The sequence below is a fragment of the Montipora capricornis genome, chromosome 14 (genome assembly GCF_036669925.1).
Source record: "Montipora capricornis isolate CH-2021 chromosome 14, ASM3666992v2, whole genome shotgun sequence".
Lineage (NCBI taxonomy): Eukaryota > Metazoa > Cnidaria > Anthozoa > Scleractinia > Acroporidae > Montipora > Montipora capricornis.
In genome coordinates, this window is record NC_090896.1 from 4,160,853 (window position 1) to 4,176,568 (window position 15,716).

Consider the following 15,716-nt stretch of genomic DNA (forward strand, 5'->3'; position numbering starts at 1 on the left):
TTCTTGTGATGGTAATCAGTTCTACTTTACATATGAATGAAAACTAATTTTCATAACAAAAACTTCGCACTTAGACTCGCTTTGAAGATGAGGCAGGCCAGAACTCGGAAATGGCCTATTTGTTGGGCTCCTTTCTTCACGCGGCTTCATAGCTCATTTGGTAGAGAGGTTATGGGTTCGAATCCATAGGTCTATAAGGGACAATTTCTTAAATTATCTAGTTAAGTGTGAACGTCACCTTTACATTCCGGGTCGATACACCTTATTCCAAAATGTCCGCCATTTTAGTATTCTTTTGTTTCCATGCACATTGGCCCTTATGGCCTCGCTTTCAAACGTCAAATTCAAAAGAATATTTAACCTTGAACGAGGCCATAAAGGCCAATCTGCATGAAAACAAAAGAATACTAAAATAGCGGCCATTTTGGAATAAGTTGTATAACCCGCATCTCAAATATTTACATTTCTTTCATTAATAATTTTTGGACATTATTTGCATGGCGTCAAAGAGTTTAATTCTGCATATTTGACAAACCACCTAACTTCTTTGGTCAGAAAGGGATTTGAGCCCAGTGAAACCACACGCCAATCCAACGCCGCAGCCAATGGATAGCGCCCTCTTGTCATGCCATTCCAATGTTTTGCGCGTTTGCTTACATTCTCGTCACCAGAGCCTCGGGTCGACCCAAGGCTCTGGGAAACTCTGCGTAGGAGAACATGTGCCGTAGGGTTCTAACAGCCAAAAATTGGCTATTTGAACCTTACTGCGCCTGCTCACTCCTCGTGCTAACATCAATGCACCAATTAGAGAAAACCAATGAGAAGACACTTTGTTTCAGGGTTCCCCATAGCTCTTCTCTCCCTCGGTCAAGAGAAGAGCTCTGGGGTTGAGATTGCGTTTTCTTAGAAAAAGAACTGGGGTTTGCATAAGTGCGCCAAAGGATTGCAAGGAACATTTTTGGTTTGAGTAAAATAGCGAGCTTTAGCAACTTAAACTTGAAACAATAATCTTTTTATTCTTGTTTTCGGTTGAAATCCATCCCAGGTTTCATAATCCCCTTGGCTTTGCTGACATAAAATACGTATGGGTTATTGACCAAGCGTGAGGTCAAGATGACTGGATATTGGCCAAGTTCTTTTTTTGCGTGTTTATGGACCGAGACGAAGTCGAGGTCCATAAACACGCAAAAAAAGAACGAGGCCAATATCCAGTCATTTTGACCGAACAATCTTGGTCAATAAAGGATTTATTATATGACTTAAAACACCAAAAAATGATCTTTGATCTTGCGGGACCAAGCGAGAAATCCCGAGCGGGCAGTATCGCTCCATCTTGCCCGCTCGGGTAGCCAATCAGAGCGCGCGATTTGGTTCATCTTGCCCGCTCACGGAGCTAGTCATGTAATAATATGTACTTATTGACTGAGTGGGAGTGCCGGACGGGAAAATATTTGGCCCGAGGTCATGACGTACGGACCGAGCACAGCGAGGTCCGTGCGCCATGACCGAGAGCCAAATATTTTCTTGTCCGGCCCGACCTAAACTTAGTCAATAAGCATCTTATCATATGGGCTCTTAACACCTTTCATGAGCACTCAGAAGATGAAGTTTCGACAAAATAAGTAACAAAAATGTGCAAAGAAAATTTATCTAATATGTTGTTTGCATTTGCTTTCCGGCTGTAATTAACTTCGATGTTTAAAAGCGACGAAATCCTCTAAGATTGCATCGCACGGAGCAGTACGTGTTCCTAGTAGGGCCGTACGGCTTTTTCCGGCCCTGCTCGCGCTAATGCGTACGGCCCTCATACGGGGATTTTCCCAATAGTTTTACGATGAAAGCGCGCGCGAGGCCGTACGGGCCATATGATAATTTTCTTTATTCTAAATCTGAATGTCACTCTGCCGTTTATTCCTTCCAGGAGACGGGTTTATATAATATAAAAGTTTTTGCAGCGGATCAATGTCAGGGTTGTGATTTGGAACAAAGGAAGGTATGTACTAGATGATTTTCTCCGTGAAATTGTATTGGAAGCCACATTGCTTTTTTCCTGGCAAAATTATGTAATTATTGTGCTATTGTTTTTTTTCTTCATAAGAACTTCTAATTTTTGCCACCAAGGCTGTAACAGAAATAGATTTTATTTTTTCCAAGACCTGGTTCACGTGTGTAATGCAAACAGAAATGAAAGCAAAAGATAGGGGCGTTTTCCTTTTGTATGAAAAACCCGGTTATTCAAGTGGCAAATCGAATGGAACAGACTTTTCCATTGGGAATCTTTCGGAAAAGGAAGGTTTTTGAGTAAGAACATCAAAAACTACGTCATTAGGTCAAAATCGCACTGAGATGGGAAAACTTTCCAAAACGATCGTTTCAGCTTCTATACGCATCGTGAAAAGAAGTACTTGGCAGCGTTTTAAGCAGTTTTTGACCAATAACCTCAAAAAGTTCCTCATTTCGTCTAAATCGTATTGAGATGGGAAATTTCTAAAAAAAGTTCGTTTCAGCCTCAACGTTTTGTGAACACAGTCATTACACTATGCAGTGTTTTCAGCATTTTCCGGAGCAAAAACGTCAAAAAGTTCCTTTTTTCGCGACTCCGTGCGAAAGTACCACTCTCGTCCCTTTTCGTGTCGATCGAGGGAAATTGTCCTGTCCTCTTAACAGGATTCCACTCAAATGGGAAGTACCCAAGAGTACCAGTTGCATGCCACCTCGATCGAAGTTAAAACCAAGATGGCGTCAGCCTCACCCATCACATGATTTTGGAAAAATGCCGACGCCAACTGCGCATGTGTAGGTTACCTTTGTTACGTCTGAACATCTCTTGTGTTTTCGCGTGTACTTGCGTTACATCTGTGACTTAAATGTGTGTTTGGGTTCAAAGTCTTGACCGAACGATTAAACCGTCTCAACCGAGATGTTGCAAATTCGCCTGGTTTTTGTATAGGAAATTGCATGAACGCGAGTGCTTAGTTCCTGGTTTTTGGGTACGAGTGATGTTTTGAACGTTCTTAAAATCACTGCTCGTGCAATTTGAGAACTTTCAAAACATCACGATCAACCATAAATCACAAAATGCACTAGCAAGTTCATACCATTTCATTTATTTATTCTACTCAACAGAATCATCTCCTCGCTGCCATTGTAACTTCTGTATTGTATTCTATAATCTCGATTGCTCTCTACCTATTACGTTTATGCATTCCGATGATCCTTTGACCAATCAAAAACCCGATTTTTTTCCAGTATATAACAAACGCCTTTATAACCCAGTTTCTATGTTACGAGTTAGGTCCGGTTCAAACCTCGAACTTCACATGTGCCGAATCTAATGCAAATGAGAGAAAACCGTGGATTTTTCTCATTTGCATTAGATTCGGAAAATGTGAAGTTAGAAATTTGAACCAGGCCTTAGATTGACAAGAGCACAACCATGTTCTTGAATCTTATACAAAATTGACTGCATAGTTTTATAAATGCACGCATGCCATCTTCACAAAATGAATGTGAAATCCAATACTTCTTTTTGCTTTTGGCATGTGATTAGCTCGTCGCAAATGCATGATTAAAAGAAAAATCTATATATCTTTGTCCCACGTTTATTGCTTTCTTTCATAACAATGTGTTGGCCTATGATAAATAGCGACGTACAGACTTGATTTCGATTTTAAAACCAACCTCTTAGGTTCTCATACCGAGGCATTCCTCGTATCTACGTACAATAGCTTACCTCGGCATGATTAAGTGATCATCGGGATCGTGATCGCGGGATTGATTTGAAAGTTCGTTCTCTCCGCCAAATTTCAAGATCGATTATTTAAGCCCTGGCCAAACTGTCGAACAAAGTTGGATTCAACGCTCCAACTTTGCTCGATCCAACATTGTTCGACCGTTTGGGCACCCATGTTGAATGATGTTCGTCCGACGTTTTTAGTTCGATCAAGTGTTGGATGGAGTTTGCTTTTGATCAAACATTACGACCAACAATTCTGCTCGAAGCAACAATGTTGCAGTGTTTTGCCGCTCTTCTAATTATAACAAAGTTTTGTCCTGAATCGAGTCACGTTCGCGCCTCTAGCCAATCACGAATGGCTATCTTATTTTCAAGCCTAGGCTTCTAGCATTATTTGCAACAAAGATGGCGGACAAGGAACAACAGCCAGAATCCTTGATCAGTGAGTATCGCTCTGTTTGGAGATTTCTGGTTCAATAGTGCTTACAATTTCTTCAAATTGATCCGAGCTCATTCTCATCATCTCCTACACGCGGATGTATCTTGCAGTGAACATACACTTTTCTACACGTTCTCTTAACCATTTTTTGGTTTTCCTTCTTTGAGTCTATCATTTCCGTCCTCAAACAGCTCCAGTAACACAAACGTTACGAGCGGTTTTCGTTTCAGTGCTACCGCCATATTTATAAATTTAGCGCCAACTTGAACTTGAATGTTTCGTCAAGCAATGTTGGATAATGTTTTGCCACTACCTCAACATTTACATCCAACAATGTTGCATGTGAAATCCAACTTTGTTCGATAGTTTTGCCAGGGCTTTAAACCTTAACATTCTTGTAAAAAAGGGATTTAAATATGCAAATTAGTTCAAGTTGCGTATCACGCTTTGCACGTGACACGTGCATTTTTTCAGATTAGAACGAGCGAATCACTCACCACGTGCGGGCACTTTTCGTGTAGTGCACACTTCGCACGTGTGAAACTGGTTGCTTGTACGAAAATCAGCGCTTAACCGAAATCAAGAGACGAGAAAACTTAATTGTTTCAATTTTCAACTAGTACTCCGTCTTTGTGGATAATTTAGTATAGACTCAGGTTTTGCCATGCACTATGCTATGCTGGATCGTTTTCTAGAAGTGTTTTCAATTGGCTTCCAAACAATTATCTAGTTGTGAGTATTCAAAAATATTAGATATTACTTCAAGTTAGATAGCTTGTTAAGTTTAACTTGTTACATAATTGCTATCTATGATTTGTAAAGCGCTTACAGCTTCTGCTATACGTTTAACTTATAATTAACCATACCTTGTACAACTCTGCGGAGGGGAGATGAAATTTGAACACCCTTCGTCCGATATGTTCATTTTCTGATCATGAATTTTATTCATTGATTTGCAGACAGAAAAGCATCTCGTATTGATTGTGGAGGATGTTAATGACAACGTGCCGACATTCATAAGTACACCATATGTTGCAAGAATAGCCGAGGTGAGTGTGATTATGCAGCAGTCGTAAGAAACAATCAAAACATGGCGACCAGTTCTCGTCGTCGTAAGTTTTTGGCGTAAATTTAGATAAAATTTAATTCTCGTTTTTCACATGACGTCACGGCGGCCATGTTGATGTCCCGACCCAAATTGACCAATAGGCCATTTCCGAGTTCATGTCTTCCTCCTCTTCAAAGCGAGTCTAAGTGCGAAGTTTTTGTGATGGTAATTAGTTCTACTTTGCATATGAATGAAAACTAATTTTCATAAGAAAAACTTCGTACTTAGACTCGCTTTGAAGAAGAGGCGAACATGAACTCGGAAATGGCCTATTTGGTTAGTCGAGTTGAGTACGGCCTGGTCAGATTCAAACTCGATTGGCAAGAGATTAAGCTCCTTTTGTTCATATTATATGTGGGTACTTTTCGACGTAACTTGAAAGACTAGTTGCTTGGCAATGGACTACAAGGACAACTAAACTTACGACCGCAGTAACACCGGTCAGACTCTTGGAGGTCGTAGGTTCGAATCTTGCCCAGGGGTGCGGTTCTTGAGAGTCCCTAAACTTTACGGGTCATTTTCGGGTGTTTATAACAACAATTCCTGTTGTATCTCAAGAACGGAGAGGATTTAAGTCGTCAAACTCTGCAGTCGTTTTTTTTTTTGTTACCTTGAAAACATGTTTAAAAGACCGGATTTCCTAAACAAGCGGTTAGAAGTTTCACAAATGGCTTTTCGGTCCCGAAAGGTTTTTAAGACTTTCGAGAAACGGGCCACAAGATTGATTTTTCAGTTGTCCTTTATTCCGTTGCCAAGCGACTAGTCTGTGATTCTTCTCAGGGGCGCTTTGTACGTAAATAGTCGCATTTGAAATAACTTGGTGTCGTAAAGCCGGCGCCAGACTGCATCGCCAGTGAAATCCAGCCTTTAACCTTCGAACATCATCGCATCAAATTTGGGCGAATTGTTTGATCGAAAACAAACTTTTCCCAAAATTCCTTGAAGGAAAAATCTTAACACAAGAGCAGCAGTTTTCGCGGGTTGAGCCTGTGCTATGTTTAGGTGTTTTAGTTTAATAGTAAGTAGGCGTCTAACGTAACTCCATTCTTACCTAGAATGTCACCATCGGATCCCCAGTGATTGACGTCAGTGCCATTGATAAAGATCTCGGCCAGAATGCACAGATCTCCTACACTTTTAGCCCCGAAACAAAGGTAAAACTCGAATAAAATATTTACTGTTGGGTCAGGACGCAACTGTTAGAGTGACTTGCTCAGAAAACAGTGGACACAAAAAGATATGCGGTGGAATCCATAACATAACAGAGGTGTGTCCAACACAGGGTTGCGTGGGCTGCGTGAAAGCTGGAACTGTTTGCTGCCATTCGCTTACTCTTGAAAATTGCTGTTATTTCGGTCGCGCGATTAGTCTGCTAGACTAGAAATACCTGGCTCGTAGAGGTATTGACTGATAGGCTGCGTGTACTGTCTGATTGATCATGACTTCGCTAAGAGACTTCGTGCCTTCTAATCAATGCAATTTTCGGCTGTCGGTTGACTTACTGACTGATTGGCTGAATGATATTTTGGATTGGCTGGTCGACTATCTAATGTATGAACGATTGACAATTTATGTCCAGATTTTACTTGATGGCTTTCTTGATGTCTACTACTGCTACTGCTACTACTACTACTACTACTACTACTACTACTACTACTACTACTACTACTACTACTACTACTACTACTACTACTACTACTACTACTGCTGCTGCTGCTGTTGCTGCTACTACTACTACTACTACTACTACTACTACTACTACTAATACATACTACTACTACTACTACTACTACTACTAATACATACTAATACTGCTGCTGCTGCTACTGCTACTGCTACTACTGCTACTACTACTGCTACTACTACGACGACGACTACTACTACTACTACTACTACTACTACTACTGCTGCTGCTGCTGCTGCTGCTACTGCTACCACTACTACTACTACTACTACTACTACCACTACCACTACCACTACCACTACCACTACCACTACCACTACCACTACTACTACTACTACTACTACTACTACTACTACTACTACTACTACTACTACTACCACTACTACCACTACTACCACTACTACCACTATTACTACTACTACTACCACCACCACTACCACCACCACCACTACTACTACTACTACTACTACTACTACTACTATTTCTACTACTACCACTACTATCTACTACTACTACCACCACCACCACCACCACCACTACTACTACTACTACTACTACTACTACTACTACTACTACTACTACTACTACTACTACTACTACTACTACTGCTGCTGCTGCTGCTGCTGCTGCTGCTGCTACTACTACTACTACTACTACTCTTACTACTACTACTACTACTACTACAACTACTACTACTACTACTACTACTTCTACTAAGTCTGGTTTGAGTTTGATATAGAAGGACCTTTCCCGTCGTTAAAGTACTGTTTCATATCTTCTCCTACGTTGTACTTTCTCACAAGGTGATTTTTCCATCCTCTCCTCTTTCCTCTCTGTGCTAACTATTTGTCTCATTGCTTTCTTTTCAAAGGGTTTCTTTTCTCCATGGCAGGTTAGACCTCTATTTTCTTCTCTCTTTCTCGTCTTGTGTTTGAATGCACAATCATTTCTGCACAGATAACATACAACCAGGCGCGTGTATGGTTAGTCGCGTTATAATGGCCTTTGTTACACAATATTGCGGAGTCAGGTTTTGGGGTGATTTAGACTACTTACTCCGACATAAGAATTTGAATCGAATTTAATACATGGGCCTGATGTTAATCAGAGGATTACAAAGGATGCCAACGATTATATGTGCGAATAAGTTAACGCACGCTCGCGCTAAAAAAACCTTTCTTTTGACAGACCGACACCTTCGCTATAACCAATCACAATGGAAACATAAGGGTCAGTGGACCTCTGGATTTCGAAAAAGAGCAACGCTACACTCTGTTTGTTACTGCAAAGGTAAGCTGACAAATCTTGCCATATTCCGAAAAGACGAGTGGAAATCACATGAATTGGGTGGTGTTTGTGTTTCGGAATCTCGACTGGAAATAGCTGATACCTCAAGTTTTTAGCGATTTTGGAAAGTCTACCATTCATTTCTTATTCTAATCATGTCTAAGATTTATAATCTGATACCAGAGGCTAATTCCATTTTTCTCAAAATATCCAAGTTATAGTCATAGTTTATAGTAACTCGTTGAAACGCTCTCGTGCAACTACGATATACAACATAGGACAGACCACAATACTGGGAGCTCCATGCCCTACTATTTTCGAATAGTGTGTGGGTTCTTTTACCTCCCACAGGGTTACGAACATTGAAGGGCCTATGGCCAATCGTACCTATCCTACAACACTAGAGAGGCTAACCATTTGCAGATGTCATTACAAAAGCAGCACTTTCTCCACAGGCGAACTCACGGCCTCCCGAATGGCAGCCCGTTGCATGCTCAACCGACTGATGAGCCACCGGTGCGCGGTGCTAAAACGAACAAGATACACGAGTATAGATGGCTTGACGAAGAACTAAAATTATGTGATTGATACTTACATCATCTTAAAGAGCAGTGAGATCTTTGCGCCTTACGATCTTTTAAACTTTCCAAGCGTTTTACTACTTCTATTCACAGTGCTTTCTTGATGTTTTTACAGGATGCAGGGACACCGCCTTTAGAATCTGAAACAACCGTCATCATCGACGTTACAGATGTTAGCGACAATCCACCGAAATTCCTGAGATCAATTTACTTGGCAGAAATTTCGGAAAACGAGATTTTGGTAATACAAGCTGAAAGAGGGAAAATGGTATCCATACTCGTTCCTAGGGTCTCTCGTCTTCCTGCCCCCGGGAAGATGAGGGACCCTGGGAACGAGGGTTGGATAGTATCTTTTTACAACATTCTTAGTGTTATTCATATGCCTACAACTGGAGTTAAGGAGCCCTTTAACTTTTTTCCACAGAAGCTAAAGCACTGTTTGGCTCATTAAGCCACTTTTGTAACAACGTGTAAAGTTCGTCTGGTATGACAGAGTTGAAACGAATTGATCATGATCACCTGTATTTAATTGTGCAACTTGCAAAAGCCGTACGCTTATATTATGCTGATTAAGGCTGCCCGTAAGATGCTCGACATCTTTTGGGAAACGTTTTGCAATTTGGGGCATTTTTTTCCATCGATCAAACAACGACTTTTATCTTAAGACAGCATCTCAGAATATATGAAAGGAAACAGGCATTTTTGAAGCTTAAAATTTTGGAGCAACATTTCAGCAACTTTTCGATTTTTTGAGCAACGTTCTGCGAAATTCGAGCAACTTTTTGCAAATTTGGAGTATGTTGTGGAAAACCCTAGACTGATGATTCGAAAATCCTCCACCTCAAATTGCTTTAGCTTTAACCTTGTAATCTTGGAATCAATTACAGTAAACATCCACATATAAGAAAAAGTGGATTAAGAACATCAGGCTGAAATTTGGCCAATAAAGCACCATATAAATAAGAACAAATTCAGCCTGGTAAATAAAACATGTTCTTAATACAAAGGGAAAGGGTATTAGGATAAGGAAACAATACAGTACAGTAACTTATATCAAAGTGCTATGGTGTTCAAGACCATTACATGTACAAACTATTACAAAACAGCATTGTATGTTAATTAAACCTCTAGTAATATCAGAAACCCATAAGGGTTGAAACGTGTAACGCGCGTTCACAGCTTCCGAATATTCAGTGCGAACTGATTGGTTGAATGTTTCATTGCTAAGTACCATATTTGGAAACCCCTTGCTCTTGTTGTTCCAAATATGGTACTTAGCAAATTGAATATTCAGAAGCTTGTTTCCAAGCACACAAAGGGCCGTTACACGTTTCAACGCTTATGGGTTTCTGGTAATATAAAGTTTTGAAGTATTTCTAAAACCAATTTTAAGTAATATATCAAGAACACTTTCAGGCTGATTTGTCACTAAAGTACCCCTCAAATAAGAACACGATCAGCCTTAAACCTGAAGAAAGTGTTCTTATATGCGGGTGTTAACTGTACCTAAACAAATATTTAAAGCCACATGAAAAAATGTTACGATCACAGCAGATTGCATCTTTTCGAAAAAAGCGTTTGTATCCGAAATAAATGAATGTCGGAATCGTTTTTTTTTTGTTGGCACCACCATCTTGAATAATTGTGACGTTTTTGGGCTACCTTGTAGTTATTATACAACAGCTCTTGGTATCAAAACTGTAGTGTAACCGTTACATGTCCATGTTATGCAGGATGGCCGCGCCCGCAGCGCCCGCGAAACTTGAAAGTAAAAAAAAGCGATTCTAAATTATTATTATTTTTTTTGATAAAAGGAAAAAATAATTTTCCAAAAAAAAATCCCACAACTTTGATTGTGAACATTATATCCTCGGGTTTGAAGCTATTGCTTAGTAGGAATGGAGGTTCCTTTTAACGTGTATTCTGCAGTACTGGAGGCGTAGTTCAGAGGGTGAGTGCTCAATCTACTCAGTCTCCGCGAAGTATTTGTCCGCCATCTTGAATTGCTAAAGTAACAGAGGGTTGGGAATAGACGATGAAAGAAAGGGAAGGAGAGAAAAAATTACGTTCTTTCCCCTCACCCCAGTCCGACTACTTAACGAGGTCGTACTCAAAAAGAGTAAATCACTGCAGGCTGTTTAACGTATTTTGAAATACTTGCATTTATAGGGGTCTTCAATTTTGCAAGTTGAAGCTTTTGACGGAGACACTGGTGTTGACAACAAAGTCTACTACGAGATAATAAGTGGTCAGTTAATAGAAAAATATCCCGAAAAGATATGTCAGAACAAGTTTGGTACCATGGTCGCGTTTGCTCTATAACCTCTGCTGAAAGAAATTGTTTGGGTCGGGTTTGCTTTGGAATTTAATCTGTTCCTACCCCAGGAGAAGGCAAACGTGAAAACACTATATAGAAAACCCTGCGCAAGAAAGCCAATTCTTTGATTGCACTCACGTGATAAGACGGCCATGTCGGTGCCAAAACAATAGAAAAATATAGCTCAAGTTTTGCATAATGATAGAGTCAAATTCCCAAATGACTTTTTCGCTATTGTTCTTTCCACCAACACTGCCGCTGTGACGTAAGCTGCAATCAAAGGATATAATAAAAGCCTTATTGAACTAGCTTGATTGGTCCGTTCTGGGAAAATATTGGTTTTGTTCCTTTTTTGCAAGTTCTGTGCTTCGCGATAATTCCGTCTTGTTCACCTTGTACAATACGGGCCAACTATCCTGTGACTGGATGGGTACGAACGGTTTTAAAGTCAAAAATGGAAAAGGAATGGTTCATTGTTATTTGCTCACATTGTCTTCGAAACCTCAAATTTGGTGATTTCACGTTGTTGTTTTGTGGATTGCGGCAAAGAAATGCACGGAAACTCGTGCTGCACGTACAATGGTATTCTTGCTTTGTCGATGCATGCTGTAGCCGTCGTCTTTGCTTAAACTCTCTAATTTTGGTTTTGATATCAACCAAAGCTTTTTTTAAAATCAGGAGACGATGAAGGATTATTTGCAGTGGACAAGTCCTCTGGAATCCTAACACTTAATGGTACATTAGACGCTGAAAAGACGGATTTCTTTAGGGTCACAGTTCGAGTAAGTCTTCTATTGAATATTTCACAGCGAACTAGTCATCGGAAACTAAATGGCCTCCTCCCCCTCTCCTTCAATAAAAAAAAAACAGAAAACAAAAGGAAATTGGTCGAATTGGCAGGTCTTAATTCATTCAAAAGTTTGAAATTTGCCGCCTTGTCAAAACCATATTCGTCTTGATTTTCGAGAAACGATTAGGTTATGTGTTTCGAAGATGCTTATCTGAAGGCACTCATAGCTTTTGACAGCCTGATGAGCAGAGAGCGTTCGGTTTGCTAATACTGTATGACAAAAAAGTGCTTCTTTCGGCCAAACTGTGATGAGCATGATCTTTCTTTCTTTTTTATCCTTCCCTCCTTCCTTCCTTCCTTCCCTCCTTCCTCCCCTCCTTCCTTCCATCCATCCATCCATCCTGTCTTCCTTCCTTCCTTCCTTCCTTCCTTCCTTCCTTCCTTCCATCCTTCCTTCCATCCTTGCTTCATTGCTTCCTTCCATCCATCCATCCATCCATCCATTCATCCATCCATCCTTCCATCCTTCCCTCCTTCCTTTCTTCCTTCCTTCCATCCATCCATCCTTCCATCCATCTATCCATCCATCCATCCTTCGTTCGTTCGTTCGTTCCTTCCTTCCTTCCTTCCATCCATCCATTCTTCCATCCATCCATCCTTCCATCCTTCCTTCCTTCCTTCCTTCCATCCATCCATCCTTCCATCCATCCTTCCATCCTTCCATCCTTCCATCCTTCCATCCTTCCATCCTTCCATCCTTCCATCCTTCCTTCCATCCTTCCTTCCTTCCTTCCTTCCTTCCAGCCATCCGTCCTTCCATCCATCCATCCATCCTTCCGTCCATCCTTCCATCGATCCTTCCATCCTTCCTTCCTTCCTTCCTTTCTTCCTTCCATCCATCCTTCCTTTCTTCCATCCATCCTTCCATCCATCCTCCCATCCTTCCATCCATCCTTCCTTCCTTCCTTCCATCCATCCATCCTTCCATCCTTCCTTCCTTCCATTCATCCTTCCATCCATCCTTGCATCCTTTCTTCCTTCCATCCATCCATCCTTCCTTCGTTCCTCCCCTTCTTCCTTCCATCCAGCCTTCCATCCTTCCATCGTTCCATCCTTCCTTTCTTCCTTCCTTCCTTCCTTCCTTCCATCCTTCCATCCATCCATCCATCCTTCCTTCCTTAGTTCCTTTCTTTCTTCCTTCCATCCACCCTTCCTTCCTTCCATCCATCCATCCATCCATCCATCCTTCCATCCTTCCATCCTTCCTTCCTTCCTTCCTTCCTTCCTTCCATCCATCCATCCTTCAATCCTTCCTTCCTTGCTTCCTTCCATCCATCCTTCCATCCTTCCTTCCTTGCTTCCATCCTTCCATCCAACCTTCCTTCCTTCCTTCCTTCCTCCCTTCCTTTCTTCCTTCCATCGATCCATCCATCCTTCCTTCTTTTGTTCCTTCCCTCCCTCCTTCCATCCATCCTTCCATCCTTCCTTCCTTCCATTCATCCTTCCATCCATCCTTCCATCCATCCTTCCATCCTTCCTTCCTTCCTTCCTTCCTTTCTTCCTTCCTCCCTCCTTGCCTCCCTCTTTGCCTCCCTCCCTTCCTTTCTTTATTGTAATCCTTTTCCTTTGAAGTCCCACTCTTACGCGTGGAAAACTCTTTTGAGCCTCCTCAAAGTGCTGCAATGTTTCAGCATAACAGAGCCTTTGCAATGAAAACCTGGATAGCGGCCGAATGCCTTGAATGAAAGTTCAATTCAATTCCCTCTTCACATTAATCTAGTAATTTCATGCGTAAACTACATTCCACTTTTTTTGTTTACATTTGGACAGGCATCAGAGGTTGTTGACCCATCATCGAACTCTACAGCCATTGTGCTGATCACTGTTCTAGATGCAAATGACAATTCTCCTGCGTTTTTACAGAGTAGCTATATTTTTAACATAAGAGAGGATCTTGCAGTGCCTGGCCACATAGTGACGGATCAGCTCCTTGTAACGGATAAAGATATTTACGTAAGTACAGTTTGAGGACTTATATAACCTCATTTTGCCATTCCAAGCCTCAAAGTGAGACAGCATCAACTACCTGAAGCAACGAAAATGCTGACCGCGCGCACGAGATGAAGATCAAACGAAATCAGTTTCGTTGCGTTTTGCTTAGGCTGGCGAAAATAACAACTGTAGTTTGAAAGCTAGGAGTCAGTGCAGCCCAGTGGTTAGGGCGCTTGCCTTGAGAGCCGAAGATCCCGGGTTCAAGACCCGCTCTGACCACTGGTTGAATTTGTTCCTGGTAGTCCCTGGTTCAACTTCCCAGCTGCACTTGTAAATAGCCAACTGGTTTGCCTCCGGCCAGTTGGGATTCTTAGCAGTTGTTCTGTTCAAATCTTGGAGATATTAACTATTAGCTACTCTAATCCAAGGGTAAATAATGATAATTACTGACTTACTTACTTACTTACTTGTTTTGATTAACGGAGTTTAAACGTCAACGTTCTTGTCAGCATTCTCGTTTTCTCACGTTACAGTTTCTTCAAAACTATTTTTTCTGATTTTTGTATCATTGCAAAACCCATGAAAAATGATGGGTATACGTTTCCACTTTCTAATTTTTTTCTTCTGAAGCAATTCCTTCTAAGGAATCCAAAGAGATCAAACATTTCAAGTGCCAAATTACATTGCGTAAAATGCTAAAAAATGGAGTCGGTTTCGCAAATAATTAAAGGAAATTGCAGAAATGATTATTTTCGATGGTGACTCGGGAACACTCGGAAAAAATCCGAGTGTTCCTTTGCAGGAGTCGAACCTACGACCTTCCGATTACTAGTTCGGATGCTCTACCACTGAAGAGATTCTTTTTGTTTTTCGATGTCGACTCGGGGATACTCGGAAAAATCCGGGCGCTGTTTGGAATGAGTCCGGCATACCCACGACCTTCCGATTACTAGTTCGGTTGCTCTACTATTGTCAAAATGGTGTATTACTGCTTTACTGCTATGAAGGAGATTACAAACTAACATGGAATGAAAAATTAGTCTTTTGGTTCTTCTGACGTTGTTGATAAACAAGTGTAATTTTTTTAGCCCCAGAATCGCCGCTTTGCGTATTCTTTGTCTGGAAAAGACAGCAAGGACTTCACAATCGATCCCTCTTCTGGACTACTGAGGATAAACTCCAGCCTGGATTATGAGCAGGGGAAATTCAACTACACATTCAAGGTAATTTTGGATTTTACTACTTGACACTTAGATACAACGTCTCCTCGGCCCCGCTGGCCGAACGGTAACCCCTCTGGCTACGAGAACGGCACAAAAATTATGTTTAAGAAGAACGTTCTCCTTCCCCTGGAAAAAAAGGTACTGTACCTCGTAAAATGAGCAAATTCTTTCCTTTGTCAACAGGTCTTTGCGAATGAAACCGATACTGCTGAGGTTCTATCAGGTGTTGCCACGGTAACAGTGGAACTCATCAACGTGAATGACAACGAGCCTGTATTTGAGAAGAATCTGTACAACTTCACGATCGATGAGGATGCTCCAATTGACTTTGTCGTTGGAGCTGTGAAGGTTAGTTTTTCCCTTGAATGCCGATAAAGTGCTTTTAGGAACAAGCCAGCATGATTTGAGCTAACAGCTAAATTGCCATCGGCTTTGACCAAGGAATGACAGAGGTAGAGTTGACCGCCCGCATCAGTGTAGTCCGAAGAGGGTCTGTTATTGGTAAATGACGTTTTCGACGTTCTGAATGGAAGCGTACAATGAGAATTATAGCAACCGC

At 41.2% G+C, this 15,716-nt stretch overlaps 1 protein-coding gene across 2 annotated transcripts in view; it reads left to right on the forward strand.

Annotated features, from left to right (window-relative positions):
• The window catches only part of LOC138032817 (cadherin-23-like), an 83,551-nt gene that overhangs the window by 11,618 nt on the left and 56,217 nt on the right, over nt 1–15,716 (forward strand). For both annotated transcript variants that reach the window (XM_068880540.1, XM_068880539.1), the window contains exons 5-14: nt 1,922–1,993; nt 5,135–5,224; nt 6,339–6,437; nt 8,156–8,257; nt 8,951–9,076; nt 11,005–11,083; nt 11,831–11,934; nt 13,773–13,955; nt 15,023–15,157; nt 15,341–15,505. In XM_068880540.1, coding sequence (XP_068736641.1) covers nt 1,922–1,993; nt 5,135–5,224; nt 6,339–6,437; nt 8,156–8,257; nt 8,951–9,076; nt 11,005–11,083; nt 11,831–11,934; nt 13,773–13,955; nt 15,023–15,157; nt 15,341–15,505 — 1,155 coding nt within the window. The remainder of the gene's footprint in view (nt 1–1,921; nt 1,994–5,134; nt 5,225–6,338; nt 6,438–8,155; nt 8,258–8,950; nt 9,077–11,004; nt 11,084–11,830; nt 11,935–13,772; nt 13,956–15,022; nt 15,158–15,340; nt 15,506–15,716) is intronic.